The sequence below is a fragment of the Solenopsis invicta genome, chromosome 6, assembly GCF_016802725.1.
Source record: "Solenopsis invicta isolate M01_SB chromosome 6, UNIL_Sinv_3.0, whole genome shotgun sequence".
NCBI classification, from domain to species: domain Eukaryota; kingdom Metazoa; phylum Arthropoda; class Insecta; order Hymenoptera; family Formicidae; genus Solenopsis; species Solenopsis invicta.
In genome coordinates this window covers 23,656,482-23,673,095 of record NC_052669.1, presented here as the reverse complement: position 1 = coordinate 23,673,095, position 16,614 = coordinate 23,656,482, and the positions used below count along the sequence as shown (strand labels likewise).

Here is a 16,614-nt window from a genome sequence, read left to right as displayed (position 1 = left end):
AGTTAAATTGCTTCTATGTACTTTTTTTGTTTATCATGCAAGCCTATGTACCAACCAATGTGTAATTTAACGCAACATTCAATTACCTGGTATTCCACCTATATACAACGGACCGGAGAAGATAGAGCTATTGAAATGATAATTGACGTTCGTGGGCAGGCCATATTTTTGGTCCAACTCGTCCACCTTGAGCGCTAGCTCCTCGTCATTGTACACGGCTTGAATCCTGTGCCATCGGTTGTCGCAGATTGCGTAGTGACTGGCGAAGCCCTGTTCCACATATACTGGATTGTTGTCGCCTAGATCACCCGACATGATCACCTTGCCGCTGTTGAGTTCCAGTGATAGAGAAGGTGAACCACTGGGTGCGGTAAGCGATAGCAACACGCCGGACACTTCCGATGTTCTGAACTCCAGTTGAAGTTCGAGCACCCCATCCACCTCGAAGTTGTTTCCTAAAAACATAAAATTGTTACTTCAATGATCAAAACAAGGTGAAAATAAATTCAATTTTTTTTATATTGAAATGCGAGTGCAATTTTACTTCGTATCTTTTGCATCGTTAATTAAAATGTTATATTTTGTAGCAAAAAAATCATAATTTTAAATTGAAGAAAATTAAAATATGATTTGAAGTAGTTTCTTTTACATTCAACATTCTTTTAAGTTTTTTTATGTTTTGTTGACTTACGATAAATAGCATAAGCCTCGCCCTGGAAGTATGCTCCACTCTCGACGCTCGGGAAGCACTGGCCGACGTTGAAGGCTCTGCTGGTGGAACCTACCATGTCGTAGACGTTTCCATTTATCTTCAGGCCTCTGATACATCCCTTCAATGTCGCCAATCTGACGACTACTTGTTCCGGGATGGGCGTTCCGCTTTCCGGAAGACCGCCAATGTACATCATAGATGCAAGACCAATCTTCTTTGGTACTTTAAGGACACGCGGTGTCTGAGTATCCACTAATAGAGTAAGCTTTTTTTCTTCGTGGCTGATGACTACATGATGCCAATTACCATCATTAAACGGCGTCTTGAACAATATTTCCTTTCTCTGTTTGCTTCTCACTACCAAAAGAAGCTGCCCGTCCCGGATAAGTACCATTAAATAGTGCCTTAAGCGAAGACCCTGTAATATGCGTTTTTAATAAGAGACTATATATATATATATAATTATATATATAAAATTGGCATTGTAAAAATCGGACAATTATAAAATGTATTTTGTTAAAATAAAAAAAATATATATATACACACACGCACGCACGCACGTGCGCGCGCGCACACACATACGCGCACACACACACGCACACACACACACGCATACACACACATACATACATATATAAAATTTAATAACATGGTTCAAACCAATTTGAAATAAAATCATTAATAAAATCATGATGTAGTTTTTTACCGGAGTGATAAATAGCAATCCGTTGGGATAATATGTCCTAAAATCGAATTCTATCGTATATTTCTTCTCCCAGAATTTCTTGAAGTTGAGATAGAGCTGCGTGTGACTGTGCGGTTTATCGCCAAATTTCAGAGCACCCGGTTCTAACGAGTAATAAGGCACCTTCTGGCATCCCTCGGGTTGCGTAGACATCCCTCGAGACAATGGCGCCGATGGCGTGTAATTCAGCATGTCTTTTCCCATACTCGGTCCAGGACGACCAATTAAAGCATGATCAAAATTAACTGCATCGTCGAATCGAAGAATTCTAAAATAATATAAATAAATCATATTGTACGAAGTGTCTTCAAACTTATGTAAATAAGAAATGATTATAATTTCTTACAAAAGAATTAAGTCGAAAATATAATGTAATAATTTTTTATGTGGGGGTTTTTCTTTAACATTTATATTTAATTTTCAAATAAGAGCATGATTATTATAAATTTCATAAAATAAAATATGCAGTATAATTTCTTAATATGTCGAAATTTAAAAGATTTATGGCTAATTGTCTTCCTTGTAATTACGAATATTATAATATGTAATTGTTCAAATTTGACTTCTTGACTTACATGTCATTGAAAATCACATCCTTGATAGCACCATATAGTGGTGTGTTAGTTGCGATCATTTTCGTATTATTGATGAGAGCTGGTAATCCACCAAAAAAAAGTCCACCATTCGAACCGGGAGCCTTGATTGCCATACTATTACGTAATCTTCCTGATGTTTGATATGCATCATCGATTCTTAGTTCTACTTCTTTTCTATTCTTAATAATAGTGACCGAGTGATATCTTCCATCGTTGAAAGTATTGTTCGATCGAAGAACCAATTCTCCATGGCCAGCATTTAAGTGAACTTGCACTTGTCCATTCAGAATGCACACGGAGTAGTAGCTGTTTCTCTGAAAAAATTAATAAAATAAATTAATTTTATTTTCTTGATTGTAATATGCAAATGTTTCTCTTTAAAAAAATTATATTGCATAATATTTTGTATTTTATTTAGACGTTTGTGAGTAAAGATATAGCTTTTTATTACGGACTTAAAGTAAATTTTTCAAATTATTTTTCAGCATTTATAATATATTATTTTAAGTTTTATTATAGTGGTTTTTTTTATTATAAAAGTGATTTTATCAAATTAACTCTTACTTTCTCTGTTTCCTTGAGATTATCGTTTAAGCTGTCTTCGTGGCCCTCGAATGTGGAGAGAAGAAGCATAGCTGCATCCTGCATAGTTCTGAAGGAAAAGCTTAAAACAGAGTGGATCTTCCGCAGAGTATATGCGGAGTGTTCGAGATATCCATCCCCATAAAATCCGACTATCTTCAATGGCTGTAACAATAAAATAAATTCACGTTCAATTTTAATAGATATAGTAAACATTTAAAGAAATTCAAATAAAATGTTTGAAAATTAGATCTATTTTGAAGACTAAATTAAAAGACAACACTTCTATGTACCTTATTACTGCAACTCGATTCCACCCCGTAATATTGTTCGGCCATTGGATCGTAACCTTCCTGCACTATGATATTGGCCATACATCCAAGGAACGACACCTGCGAGGGTAATACCAATTTTTCGGCGCGGAAACTCGGTGGCAGCCCGCCAATGTAGTACTTTGCTTGAGCCAAATCCGGGATATCCTCTTTTCTGGGCTGTGGCGAAGGTACACCGATTCGCTTGTCGTTGTCACCGCCGATGCTAAGGCTGCATTTTTCAATGTTTTTGCGTACTTGATACTGACGGAATGCGTCTACTTTTGTCCAATTGCCGTTGTTATATTTGTAAGTAGAGGACATCTCCAAACTAACATTTCCACCGTAGCCGACATGAAGAATCACTCTGCCTTCCCGAAGGAAAATCATGATGTGCTGATTCTATTTACAATAAATCATACGATAAAAATTGAACTGAATTGTGTAAATATAATTAGATGTTTTAATAGGTTTTTTTAAGTATTAGTAATACTGCACATACATATACATGCATAAGAAAATGAGAAAAAATCTGTTATTAAATTAAATTTAATATATTCTCATTTACTTTCTTTCGGCAAAAGATATTTTTAATATTAAAATACGCCTTAAGAAAATTTAAATAAATAAATTCGTACATTATCTTTGTTAATGGCCAAAAATAGCAACGCGTTCTCATCGTACGTTCGAAAATTAATCGAGACTCCAAACATATATTTATTGTAGGGACCCGATGAGACTCTATTTCTCACGGCGTAGCCCTCTCCATTAAAACTGTAAGCTATATCATCTTTGGCATCCTCCACTCTGTAACATTAATAACGACATTAGTAGAATAATGAAAAAGCAACATTTCGAATGATTATCAAATGGAAAATTTGAGCTATGAAATAATTTATACATAACATATTTTTTTAAGAAGATAGAGAATTTATAATTTGTATATGCACCAAATAAAAAATATTATCGTGAATGCTTAAGAGAAAATTGATTAATAACTTTCACGTCAAATTACCCTTCCACGCAAGCTTTACAAGCCATGTCCGGCGCTGTTGTGATAAAATTCCAGAGACCGATTTGCCTTCCATCGAGAATCACTTGATGAATGCAACCAGGAAGACCGTTACCAGCGATCAGTTCCGTTGGTCTTTTCTGCGACTTAGGAATACCTCCTATCCATATTCGGTCCGTAGGTAAAACATCGAAACGACCATACTCGGAGTTGGTCATGTTTATGACAGGGAGATATTTTCCAGACGTTGAAGTTTGTTTGTGTACGTTCAATTTGCCTGTGTGCCGCGTTCTAAAATTAAAAAAAATCGATTATGTCAAATTAGCTTTTCTTTGGTATCAATTAATAACTCTATAAATTATTCTTTATAAATCACTAAATTTCAATCGATATTTGTTTATTTTTTAATTAAATTATTTATATACATATCAAAATTCCAATTATTTACCTTTCAGCTTCAATTCGATACCAAAACCTGTCATTCTGCAAATCGCCGCTTTCGAGAACTTCAGGATGTATTAATATTCCTGTACCACCACCAACGTTCCACAGGAATCGCACCTTTTTGTCAATTATCTCTAGAGCGACAAAATCATCCTGAAAAAAATAAAAAAAAACTTCAAATTTATTTTTTTATGCATAAAAGTAATTGTTTTAATCACTAAATAAATATTAGTATTGAACGTACATTAATTCCACTGGGCAAGTAAAATAGAGAACCCTCTTTGCGTGCGGTTGGAAGCGCAAATGTTATCACAATCGACGTCGTTGACGAGGATTGCAGCATCATTGGTCTGTACGAACGGATACACTCCTTACCCTCTACCGATCGCAGAGAAACGCGAATCTACGAATAAAAAGAAGATATAAAAACTTGCATCTTAAAAATTATCACAATTATTCAACCTTAATTATTCAATGCTGTATATTATCAATCATATAATTTAATTATTAAAAATTTTTTTATATCAAATTAAGAAATTATATAAAAAATATCCAATGAAAGAATAATATATAATAAATTTATTCTTACCCCTTCAGCAGTATTTCGGGCTTCAGCAATTTTGTCTTTGAGATTTTGCAGTTTCGAAGCTAATGTATCGTTCCACTTGTCGAAAACAGCTTTTCGTTTCTTCGCAGCGTTCGATAGACTTATTAATTTCGCATCGGCTTTCTTAATATTGCTTAACGCTTCTGACACTAAAATACAAATACTTCTGTTACAGTTTATAACTTTTATTTCTTTTTACAAATATTTTTACGATAGTTAATAATTTAATATTATAATTAATGAACGATATAATTATTTAATATTTGTCTGCTAACTATGTACATTAATTTTAAAAAGAAACATTATATTACATTTTTCACTGGCGAGGCCAATCTTCGAATCGCCTTCACGTTTCAATTCGTGCAATTTCGGTTTCAATCTGTCGGCAATGCCTTGCTTGTAATCGTCGATCAATTGTTGCGTATTCTTGACTGAGTCTACTACTTCGTTGTTATCCTCAAAGATATCCAGTAAATTCTCATGTACTGTTTAAAAAAAATTTTTATTAATACATTAATGATAATTCTCATTAATACATTAAAACTTCTTTCATTTGAACTTCTTGGTATTATTAATAATGACATCAGCTTGTAAATATAAATTTACATTTTTTACTATTACTCTGCAACTCTCGCAGTTTCACATTTATCTCGTTGTCCTTTATCCCAGTGCTGTTCAACGTATCTTTCAACACGAGCACGGCTTGCTTCTGACCTTCCAATTTGGCGTTCGCGTTTCTGACTAGTTTTCCGTGCTCCTTTGCCAATTCCCACTGTTGCGAAGACTTGGTTAATACTTCCTGGGAATTATCCAACAGCGATTTCTGTCCCGAAGGAGAAAAAGCCTTGAAAAAACATCTATATTATATTTATAGCCGACTCTCAAAATTATAAAACTGTTCAATCAAAGTAAATCAAAGCAAAAAAAATCACAGATTAAATTTTAAATTGATATAATTATTTATAATTCAAGAAATTATTTATATAAAAAGCAATAAAACATAGAATAATAATTTTTTGACATATCGACTACAACTTTTAATGCAGAGAAAATTGAAAATACTAAGTCTAAAAAGAATCACATGATCATTTTTTACCTTCTCGTGCACATCCTCGATTATTTCCTTGGCTGCCAGTACAGTGGTCCTCGCCGCATACAGGCCATCAACAATGTTTTTGTAGGCTTGGCTTGCCTTCAATGGACTGGCCGCAATATCTCGCGTTTCGGCGAACAAACTACCCGATAAAAATGTTATCACATTATCAAATCGACAATTATATCGCTGAGATAACATCGCTCGTTTTGGATTCAATGCAATGTAATTGTCGATTAAATTAATTATGTTAAATGCTCACCTGACATACTGATCCACGTAATTAGACAGATTCTTCGCGTGTCGCACTGCCGGCACTACGTACTTCTCGTCATACTCGTAATTTAATCGGTATAGGAGTTCTTCTTTCATGCTTAGCTTCTCCATCCAAAACATTAATTTATCCCGTGAGTCTGGGAGATCCTAAAAATTATTTAAAAATAAGTTTTTAGAATGTTTATGATCTTTAATTTGCGACAAAATACACTGACAAAGCCAATACAAAAATTTAAAGTTTTTTATACATATCATCTGTTTCTTCATCTATATTAATTTTTCTGATAATTATCACTATTAAGAATTGATTTAAAAAAAAATTAAAATATCTATTTACTTGAATATTGCTTTCCGCATCAACAAGTAGACCTTGAGCCTCATCGACAAGATTCTTTCCCTCGGTAATTGTTTCGTTTGTTTCGTCGTGCAGCATTCCGATACGAGTGCAGTAATTCTTGGCCTCCGCAAATGTCCCGTTGATACCGTTATACAAACTGTCGTAACTGAACAGCGTTTCCATGGTGTTTTCCATAATCATTCGTATATCGTCCAACTTTATCTCATAATCTTTAACATCATCTTGGACGGCCGCCAAAGGTTCAGTCGCGTCATAAAGAGAATTTAGCCATGCCACGTATTTGGTAACGTCACTAATTAATTCAAAACACATTATTTATTAACGATTTATTTAAAAAAAATAAATGTTTTTCTCTTTTTCTCTTTTTACGTCCTAAATTTGTTAAAATTATTTATTGAATTGAAACAATACTTACTCAAGGAAGTTTTCAACTTCTGTGGTTCTGCTGGCTATGTCAACGGACTTAAGATAATTCAAGATCGACTTCGCAGTTTTTAAAGCTTTTTTGATTTCTATTCTTCTATTATCATTGCTGTATTGATTGAGTTCCAAAGTTGTATCTGGAGTTTGAGAAAAAAAATTACTCTTTAAAAGAACTAACACTGCAGCGCAATTGTGTTAATAATAATTTGCTTAATATATACCTCCTATATTTTTTCTCAAATTATCGAGCATGATCTTTGCGGTAAAAATGTTATTTTTCAAATCACCGCTCTTGGTCTTCAACGTATCAGCATGTTTTGCAAGCTTGTTGAACTACGTAAATTGAAATAAAATACAAGAAATTTATTAAAACCCATTATAGACGATCTATAATTTTGAGATTTCAATAAAAGCTACTTATATACTTGTATATTGTTACATAATATTCCTTAAATCACAATTATGCTATTATATATCTAACAATATTAAAGAGACATACATTTCTTAACAAAGATTCAACATCATCCGCAAGCTTCTTGTAATGAAGCCACGGCACGTTTTTCATTCTTTGTTGCAAATGAGTTTGCAACTCCAATTCCTCAAAATATGCAGTCACGTTGGAATCGATGTACGACAATTCTTCCCAAGGGGGTGGAATGTATCCGTCTGCTATGTGGCCCGTTCCTCCGGCCAGTTCCTCAGATAGATTCGCAACAGTATCGAGCAGAATTCCCGTACAATTGTCATTGCATGCTAAACATTTTGTACAACGTAATGTAATAAAAATGATAAATTTGTGCGGTACAGTGTATCGTGCAAAGATTAATAAAATAGAATAGCAAATTTGAATTTTCTAGATCTACTCATACACCTTTTTTAATTTTATTTTAATTTTAAAAAATAATGGTTCGATTTGTGAATAAACTTACAAGTGCAAACATTGTTTATATAAACGTGCCGATATGCCGTGCACTGGGAGCAATCTCTGCCCGTGGAACCGTGCCTGCATTTGCACTGTCCTGTCTCGCCGTCGCAAGCGTCGCTCAAACTTCCTGCCAAGTTGCAATTGCATGGAACGCACTTGCCGTCCGGAAGGCCGGGAGAGCCGTAATAGCCGTAGGCGCAACGTTCGCATTTTCTACCGATGTAACCTGCGGCAAGCCAAAGGTGAATGCACGGGAAAAATAAAAAATATAAAGCCCACTTTACAGATCATTTACAATTCGCATCAGAATTCAGGATTTTTCAAAATTTTTCATTTATAATTTTATGTAACATGTACATGTAGAAAACACTTAAAGAATCAGAATACATACGTAAATAAAATGTATGTTGAAATAGATGGTCAATAAAATATAAAATTATAAATAGAATTCTAACATAAAGAGTTTGTTGCAAATTTTATTTTGTGTAAAGAGAACAAAGTTAAGTAATTTAAAATCTTAAAGAACATAAAATTTAGACATCTTGTTTGAAGATCTAAGAGTTAAGATATTGAAATAAATTAATTAGACAAATGTTTTAAATTTTTTGTAATTTTTTTCATATACGCGCATAATTTTCACATTCTTGTTTATGTACCTGGCTTGCAGTGACAAATGGGTTCGTTGTCCGTACGAACCACGCAGGTACTCGAAAATCTCTTATCAGCTTGCGGGCATGGACATGGCTTACAACCTCCGAATTCCGGATGACCGTAAAAACTGTCAGCGCAAACGTTGCAATGTGTACCAATCGTGTTTTCTTTGCAGTTCTGCAACATGTTAATTTTCAATGTCGTTTAAATAATTCATTAAACATTAACATATTTAATTCTTTTATACAAATTAAAAACCACCTACATTAAATAAGTTTATCAATTATTTTTCAAATTTTATTTGAAAAATGTCAGAATATTCTTTATATCAAAAAAAAGGATTCAATTTACAGGAATCATTCGCATGAACAGCAGATGTAGATAAGTAAAAAGAAAAATGTAAATTCGTAAACATCATGCAGATTCACGCGAAGGTTCCTTAGTAAGAAATTTATCTTGTATCAACTCTAGCTCATATCCTTATACACTTGTCTCTCAGTACACTTCCTGTCGCGCTATCATCTCTGCGAATAGTGTACACTCGTAGGAAAATGTTTGAGTAATGCTTACCAAGCAATATCCCGTCTCCCTGTCGCACACTTCGGATCTCCCATTGCACTGGCAGCGCCTGGCTTGTCCAACGAGATCGATCACGATGGTAGACGTAGCGGTGGTGTTCTTGTACCACCTGTAAAAGCCGATGCTGGGATCCTGGCAAGACGTGCCGTTGTATTCCAGAGGGCACTGACAGATCTCCACTCCGGTCGCCAGCGGTGGCGAGTGCGTAGGCATCAGGACAGCGGCGTCGAGGGAAGCTTCCAGCAATCTGAGCAAAATGAATAAATAAATTTATACAACACTATTAGAAATTTATGTATTATTATATTTTTTGAAATTATAATAGAATTAATAGAATTGGTATTTAAAGCTTGCCAAAAATGAAACATGGAAAGAAATGTTTAAAATAAACATTTAGCAAATTATTTTACTCTCAATGATATAATTTTATAGTTACGCACGTGGTTTTTATGAATTCAGCATTGTCCGATGCTTTCACGAGGATATATTGCAGATTTTGTAACGCGACCATTAGAACCTCCCTGGAGACCTTGTAATCTGGTCTGTTTTGTAGCTGCCACAGCGACTCGTGGAATCTAAGATAACAGATGGATTTTTTTGACAGAATAAATTTGAATTAAATAAATTACATGTGAAGTTTTAATATGTAAATTATATGTTAAAGCGTCTTATTTGATTCTTATTTAATTTTTCAACAAATTGCGTGTTTTTTTCCGCTTTTTAATTAACTGCTAATATACCTGACTTCATAACGATTATCGTTCACTGGTAGATGCAGATAATACTCCAAGACAATCTTATTGTTGCCTTGCAACTGCACCACGGGATATCGAAGATTCGATCTTAGAGGTATCCCACCTTCTGTCGAGGTTTTAAAGCGCAGGAATCCTCCGTAGGATACGACCTTAAAGAATTAATATAAATCTAATATTTCATGCAGATCAAACACGAACAAATTGTATATACACAAAATTTTATTTAAAAACGAGACGGTATCTTGGCTTAGTTTTTGAACGCAAACTGTTAGGAACATTTTTAATGAAAAAAATTACCTTATCGCCCAGAAAAGAATCCGGCAGTCTCCAGTACAAGGGATAACTGTAATAGAGATTCGTGGGCAACGTGACATCGCCATTGGATCCGGGAATTACAGAGAGCCCGTTTGTCACGTTCAATCCTCCGTTCACCGCTGGCAATTCAGTCGTGGTGCCAAAGTTCGTTATCTGTTTAATTGTGCGATAAATCAAATATTATTTAATAACACTCATTTGTCAAAATTTAAACTTAACAGCCGAAACGGATCTTACTATCACATCGCTGACAGTGTCGTTGATATAAAGTACGCGAGGCCGAGTCAATCTGCGTTGACCCCAACTGAGTCCAGCCTGTTGACACAGAGTGCTCCTTCCAAAGCAGAAGCACTCGGTGCATCCTCTGATATTGTTCGTCGCAAGGCCGAACGTACCTTCCTTGCACTGATTGCACTTTTGTCCGACGACCAGTTCCTTGAAAATTATTTTAATGCCTTTCCAATATTACGTCGGAAGCAAATATGCACATAATTTTTCAAAAATTAAAAAAACATTAATTTCAGACCAAAACTCGCAGAAGATTTATCTGTTGCACAAGTAATACAGAACAATAATCTATAGAAACCCTTCAATTTTTTAATTTTAAATTTTCAGGAATGTAATGTGTGTGCGTGTAATAATTCGGAAAAATCTTTTTGTCTCCTGTAAAATTGACATAGGAGCTAATTTTCTAATTATTTAAAAAGTTTCTTCAGTATCGATCTTATGTAAATTTTCGTTCCCCCTCTCACCTTGCACGGGCACTGTCCCTTATCGTCGCATTCGCAGATACCGTCCGGGCAGTGCGTCGTGCCGGCCAAGTTGCAGCCGCAAGGACGGCACCTCGGATAGCCGTAGTAACCCTTGGCACACCTCTCGCACCTGAGCCCGTCGTAACCGATCCTGCAGGGGCACTGACCCTGATGATCGCACTGGGGTCGCGTGGCACCCAGGGTGCAGGCGCACGGTCTGCAGCCGACGCGCGGCACCAGGTCCCACGCACCCGGTCTGCACCGGTCACAGTGCTCGCCGTAGGTCAAGCGGGGACACACGCAGCGACCGGTGTCGGGGTCGCACACGTGACCGGGTCGCACACACGAGTCGCATACTGTGGAGCAATCGTAGAGTATTCTCACATCCGTTCTCTAAGTTGCTGAGATTTTATAGAGGCAGTAAAGAACACGCGATATCCAGCGAGTATTTTATAATTTCCTTTTTTCTCTTCACAGAAAAAAAATTAATATCAAATTTACAATTCGTTGTTTCATATACATATAAGCAAGAATATAACATTTTTTTAGAGGAATTCAAAATTAAAAAAAAATTTCTACATGTAAGCAAATTAAGTCTGTTTAAGATAATAAATTCTTCCAAGAAGATTTTACATTCTTGCTTACATATGAAACAATGAATTGTTGACTTAATATCGATTTTTTTCTGTGATGTAAAATTTATAGCTGAAAATTTTGTGCGCTGACAGTTCATCATTATGAAAAAAATGCAATAGAACAAAGATTGTGAAGCAAATCTTTGTTCTATTGCTCCTTCTATTGCATCTTTATAAATCTCTACTCATCGTTCTGTTTGAGATAGAAATATCGTTTGTGCAATTTATAGCACAAGAAATTGCGAAAAAAAATTGCGAGTGCAAGGAATTCGATTAAGTTATTGACTCTCTTAGCCAAGAAACGCGCGACGTTAATTAGGTGGATGTTACCACGAGGAAACGATCTGACTCACGTTGACAGCCGTTCGCAGAAAATCCATAGTATCCAGACTGACAACTGTTGCAGCGCGAGCCACCCACGCCCGGTTTGCAGTAGCATTCTCCTGTGTCGCTGTGGCAGGATGCATTATAGGATCCCATAGAATCGCATTCGCAGGACGTGCAGCCAGCTGTCGATGCCAATCCCCAATAACCGACCTAATTTGTCATAATAAATCCGACAGTTAAAAATGTCCACCGATATGCAATGACGAGCATTAGATGCATGAGAACGCTTAAAATTAATCGATACTACATTTTAAAGCTGACATTAATAAAATCATACATGGGAACAATAAATATTTAAGAGTCATTGTGTGTGACTTGTCCAGATTAGACAAGCTCTGCTGGCGTCGGTCTCTCATGTTATCGCAGTAATTGTCGCGCGAGATTTGTCGATTGACTTTGATCGCGGGATTTCGACGGACAATGCGATTTATGACGTCCGATTATGTCGGGCGGCTTACTACTTCAACATTACAGATCACTGAATATTTCCCGATATCTGATACAGTCGTATTACGAAGCAGAGCATTTGTCTTCGCTGCTAGATGCCATTCGAGATAATGCACTTCAACGTTACAGATCACTGAGTTTATCTTAATCGACGCTCGATTGCTTGATCGATTCCCTTTCTAACTCTGTTCTCTTCCAACAGTATTAGCATAATAATACTCGTAATTTCTACTTATATGCACAAGTTTAACCTAATTTACAAAACTGAAAATCTGCGGAGTTTAGTATCGTGGAAAATTCAAGGCTTACCTTGCATTCGCTGCACTGTCTGCCAACAACCTGCGGTTTACATTGACATTGTCCGGTCACGATGTCGCAGGCAGAACTCACGGAGCCCAAAGTATTGCAGCCGCATCCTGCAATCGAACGAAATATTCTCGTGAAAAATATTATTAAATCCAATCTATAATTCATTTATTTCAAATACGACTATGCATCATTAATTTATACAAAAAATCAAGGTATCAATAAATAAAATCGTAAAATGAATTAAGATAACTCTCAGTTTCTTCGTTGGAAAGTATTCCTTTTAGAAACACAAAATTTAAACATCATATTAAAAAAAAAATTATTTTTTTCTATTTAAATATTATAATTTATAGATAGAAATATAGTCTATCTTTGCTCGTCATCAATTTCTCGATGCAAAGGTGATGTCAAAGAAGCTGCGATTTCCGAGGCGGCGAGAGGCGTAATTAAACGATCACCGAGACAAGCGTCGGTAAGTGCCGACAGCGGTCTCATTAATAATTCATACAGGATTATTCTTGCGTTCGCGCTAATTGCGCAACTGACGAAACGTTTGTACCGTTTCTAATCGATTAGTTGCGGCGCGAATTTTTTCGGGACCGCCGCCGCGCGAAAAATTCGTGACCGGCGATCGTTGCTGCACGCGTTCGCCGATTTTGTCCGGCGTGGTCACGCGTGAGCGGCTTGTTTATGCAGCATCGAGGGGATTTTGCAATTAGCGATGCCCCGTCGCTGCGAGCGCTGCATTGTATTCAAATGCCGCAGACGACGGCTGTCGTTCTCGCGCGACTGTCGCCCTGTAATGCCGCGGAAATTATAAATTATGCATGGTCGCATCGAGCATCTTGCCGGAGCGCATCGATTTCCTATTAACGGTGGCCCTTACAAAAGGGATTAGCCGCGAGAATTGATTTGGCGACGCAATCGCGTGTTTACACACCGCCGCGATTCAATCGAACGACAGCCGAGAGATATTCATGAGTGATTAAAATGAATAATAGAAGATGAAGAACCAAGTACCTGAAACATGATTGAAATAAAAATAATTATAGCTATTTTTATAAGTTTTATAATTGTATCTCTATTTTTTTATTCCATGAAAATTATATATTTTTTTAAAGAAATATTAAAATTTTGTAAGAATCACAAATGCTAATTTTACACATTTTTAACCGGTGATTGCATCAATTCTGTTGTATAAACCATTAGGCAGCGTATGACACAAATACTCGAGACAAATGAATAATTCCTTTCGCGGTGTTTCTCCACCGCGTATCAATTCTGATCGATCATATCGCGCGTGGCATTAACCCGTCTGCGATTATGTGCATAATTGCGTCATCGATGTAACAATCGTATTACCCGAGAGATTATATTATAGCCGGTATGGCACCGTAAATTAATATCGCATTGTTAAGTCTGATTAATTCGGGAGTTATTAACTGTTGAATAATAAACAAAATAAATTATTTATTTCATTGTTCAGGAAACAAAAGTCTTGCGTTGTACAACTTCTTGCATGATTCGTAAGTTTTTCTTCATTCGAGAGCGCACGTAAAAAATGTGATAAGGAAAAGTTGTCAAATACTACATACCACTTATAAGTTATGTATGAATATAAACGCTTGTTAAAATTATTACAATGTTTAACCTTCCATCAATAAGAAATTAATTTATTATATAATAAGGTAGTCTACAACATTGTAAAAGGTATGATCAATCGTTCATAATCTTACAATCTACATTGTAAGATCCTAAATCGTAGGGTCTCCTAAATCGTATTGCCTTTAAAATCAAATTTATGAATTAACATAATTAGAAGTACAAGGAATCGTTAAAATATTATAATTTATTTTATTAACAATTTAGCAAAGAAAATAAAATATTTAATAATTAATAAATAACAATAACATGGCAAGATAGAACAAGCATCGAGAAAAGTAAAACTAATTTAAATTAATTTTTGTAATTAATATCATTTAATGTAATAAAATTTCTGGTGAATTTAAAAAATTTGATAAAATTTATCAAAATATCGACTAAATCTGAGTGTGTGAAGTTAGCATCTGAAATGTGAGCATCTCACGATTAAACTGCGTATTAATTAGCATCCAGCATAGTTGCATAGTTCTTGATAAGTTTTAACAACAGTTTTGTCAAATTTACTATAAAAATCATGGTTTTAAGAAATGAGATGCTAACTTCCGACAATGTCAAATAGCATCACACCGTATCTTGAATCTTTAACGGTAGAAGAGTAAAAATCCGTGAAGATTTGAAGTTTAGATAGTTAAATCTTTAACGGTGGAAAGTAAAAATACGTAGAGTTTTGAAGTCTAGATAAATTCAGTGAATAGTTCTGATAATTAAAATCTAATAATTATAAGTAATTATTATAAGAAATGTACAATAATGAGATGCTGCAGTTCTGGCACGAGTTTTGGGCTGAACAAAAGTTTTAAATAGGGAATTACGTCCCCGAATTAATTATTATGAATAAAAAATTCAAACGATAATAAGATTCTGTGACACTGCCGCAAGTTTTGAGTCCCAGTAATATTTTAAATCATGCATTGTGTCGCAATACACTAGTTCATGAAGAGTTGCGGTTCCTGACCTGCTTTTGATAATAATAATTAATTAATATAAATAAAAAATTCACATGATAATGAGATGCTGTGACACTGCCGTTAGTTTTGGGACCGAAAATTATTTTTCCTACAGCTCTCAACATATTAAAGCACCTTTCGAAAAGTTCCGGTCAATTGCGGTATTAGTTAATCAATAAAAAAATAATAACTTCCGAAAAGGCCGATTTTCCGCATATATGGAAGAGATGTAGTATCGTACACAGAACTCTTCGAAAAAGACCAGCATCTCACCCACATATGCGAAAAATCGGCTTTTTCGGAAGTTATTAATTTTTTGTTGATTAACTAATATCGGAATCGACCGCAACTCTTCGGAACACGCTTTATTATGTTGAAAACTGTAAGAAAAATATTTTTTCGTACAGAGAACTCTTCGAAAAAAACCAGCATCTCAACCATATATGCGAAAAATCGGCTTTTTCAAAAGTTATTAATTTTTTGTTGATTAACTAATATCGGAATCGACCGCAACTCTTCGGAACATGCTTTAATATGTTGAGAACTGTAGGAAAAATATTTTTTCGTACACAGAACTCTTCGAAAAAGACCAGCATCTCACCCACATATGCGAAAAATCGGCTTTTTCGGAAGTTATTAATTTTTTGTTGATTAACTAATATCGGAATCGACCGCAACTCTTCGAAAGGCGCTTTAATATGTTAAGAGCTGTAAGAAAAATATTTTTGGGGCCCAAAACTCGCGGCAGTGTCACAGCATCTCATTATCGTGTGAATTTTTTATTCATAATAATTAATTATAATTATTAAAAGTTCGCTAGCTGTGACAACTCTTTACGAGTTTGTGTGTGGGGACGTAATCCGCCATTTAAAATTTTTGTACAGCCCAAAACTCGTGCCGGAACTGTAGCATCTCACTATTGTACATTTCTTATAATAATTAATTATAATTATTAGATTTTAATTATCAGAACTATTCACTAAATTTATCTAGACTTCAAACTCCACGTATTTTTACTTTCCCACCGTTAAAGATTCAAGATACGGTGAGATGCTATTTGACATTGTCGGAAGTTAGCATCTCATTTCTTA

The 16,614-nt window shown here is 35.3% G+C and overlaps 1 protein-coding gene across 4 annotated transcripts in view; it reads right to left on the bottom strand.

Annotated features, from left to right (window-relative positions):
- Positions 1–16,614, bottom strand: part of LOC105193731 (laminin subunit alpha-2) — a 148,880-nt gene that overhangs the window by 1,788 nt on the left and 130,478 nt on the right. For 3 of the 4 annotated variants that reach the window (XM_011158297.3, XM_039451136.1, XM_039451138.1), the window contains 29 exons: positions 12,915–13,021; positions 12,125–12,308; positions 11,137–11,492; positions 10,622–10,819; positions 10,367–10,537; positions 10,055–10,218; positions 9,755–9,889; positions 9,306–9,561; positions 8,741–8,912; positions 8,089–8,310; positions 7,659–7,912; positions 7,381–7,492; positions 7,152–7,296; positions 6,716–7,028; positions 6,365–6,525; positions 6,106–6,244; positions 5,616–5,853; positions 5,321–5,494; positions 4,992–5,158; positions 4,647–4,805; positions 4,407–4,555; positions 3,962–4,249; positions 3,585–3,753; positions 2,929–3,348; positions 2,618–2,800; positions 2,033–2,367; positions 1,419–1,725; positions 692–1,130; positions 87–455 (listed from right to left, as the gene is read on the bottom strand). In XM_011158297.3, the coding sequence (XP_011156599.2) occupies positions 87–455; positions 692–1,130; positions 1,419–1,725; positions 2,033–2,367; positions 2,618–2,800; positions 2,929–3,348; positions 3,585–3,753; positions 3,962–4,249; positions 4,407–4,555; positions 4,647–4,805; positions 4,992–5,158; positions 5,321–5,494; positions 5,616–5,853; positions 6,106–6,244; positions 6,365–6,525; positions 6,716–7,028; positions 7,152–7,296; positions 7,381–7,492; positions 7,659–7,912; positions 8,089–8,310; positions 8,741–8,912; positions 9,306–9,561; positions 9,755–9,889; positions 10,055–10,218; positions 10,367–10,537; positions 10,622–10,819; positions 11,137–11,492; positions 12,125–12,308; positions 12,915–13,021 (6,486 nt within the window). The remainder of the gene's footprint in view (positions 1–86; positions 456–691; positions 1,131–1,418; positions 1,726–2,032; positions 2,368–2,617; positions 2,801–2,928; positions 3,349–3,584; positions 3,754–3,961; positions 4,250–4,406; positions 4,556–4,646; positions 4,806–4,991; positions 5,159–5,320; positions 5,495–5,615; positions 5,854–6,105; positions 6,245–6,364; positions 6,526–6,715; positions 7,029–7,151; positions 7,297–7,380; positions 7,493–7,658; positions 7,913–8,088; positions 8,311–8,740; positions 8,913–9,305; positions 9,562–9,754; positions 9,890–10,054; positions 10,219–10,366; positions 10,538–10,621; positions 10,820–11,136; positions 11,493–12,124; positions 12,309–12,914; positions 13,022–16,614) is intronic. The other variant, XM_039451137.1, reaches the window with a different exon arrangement.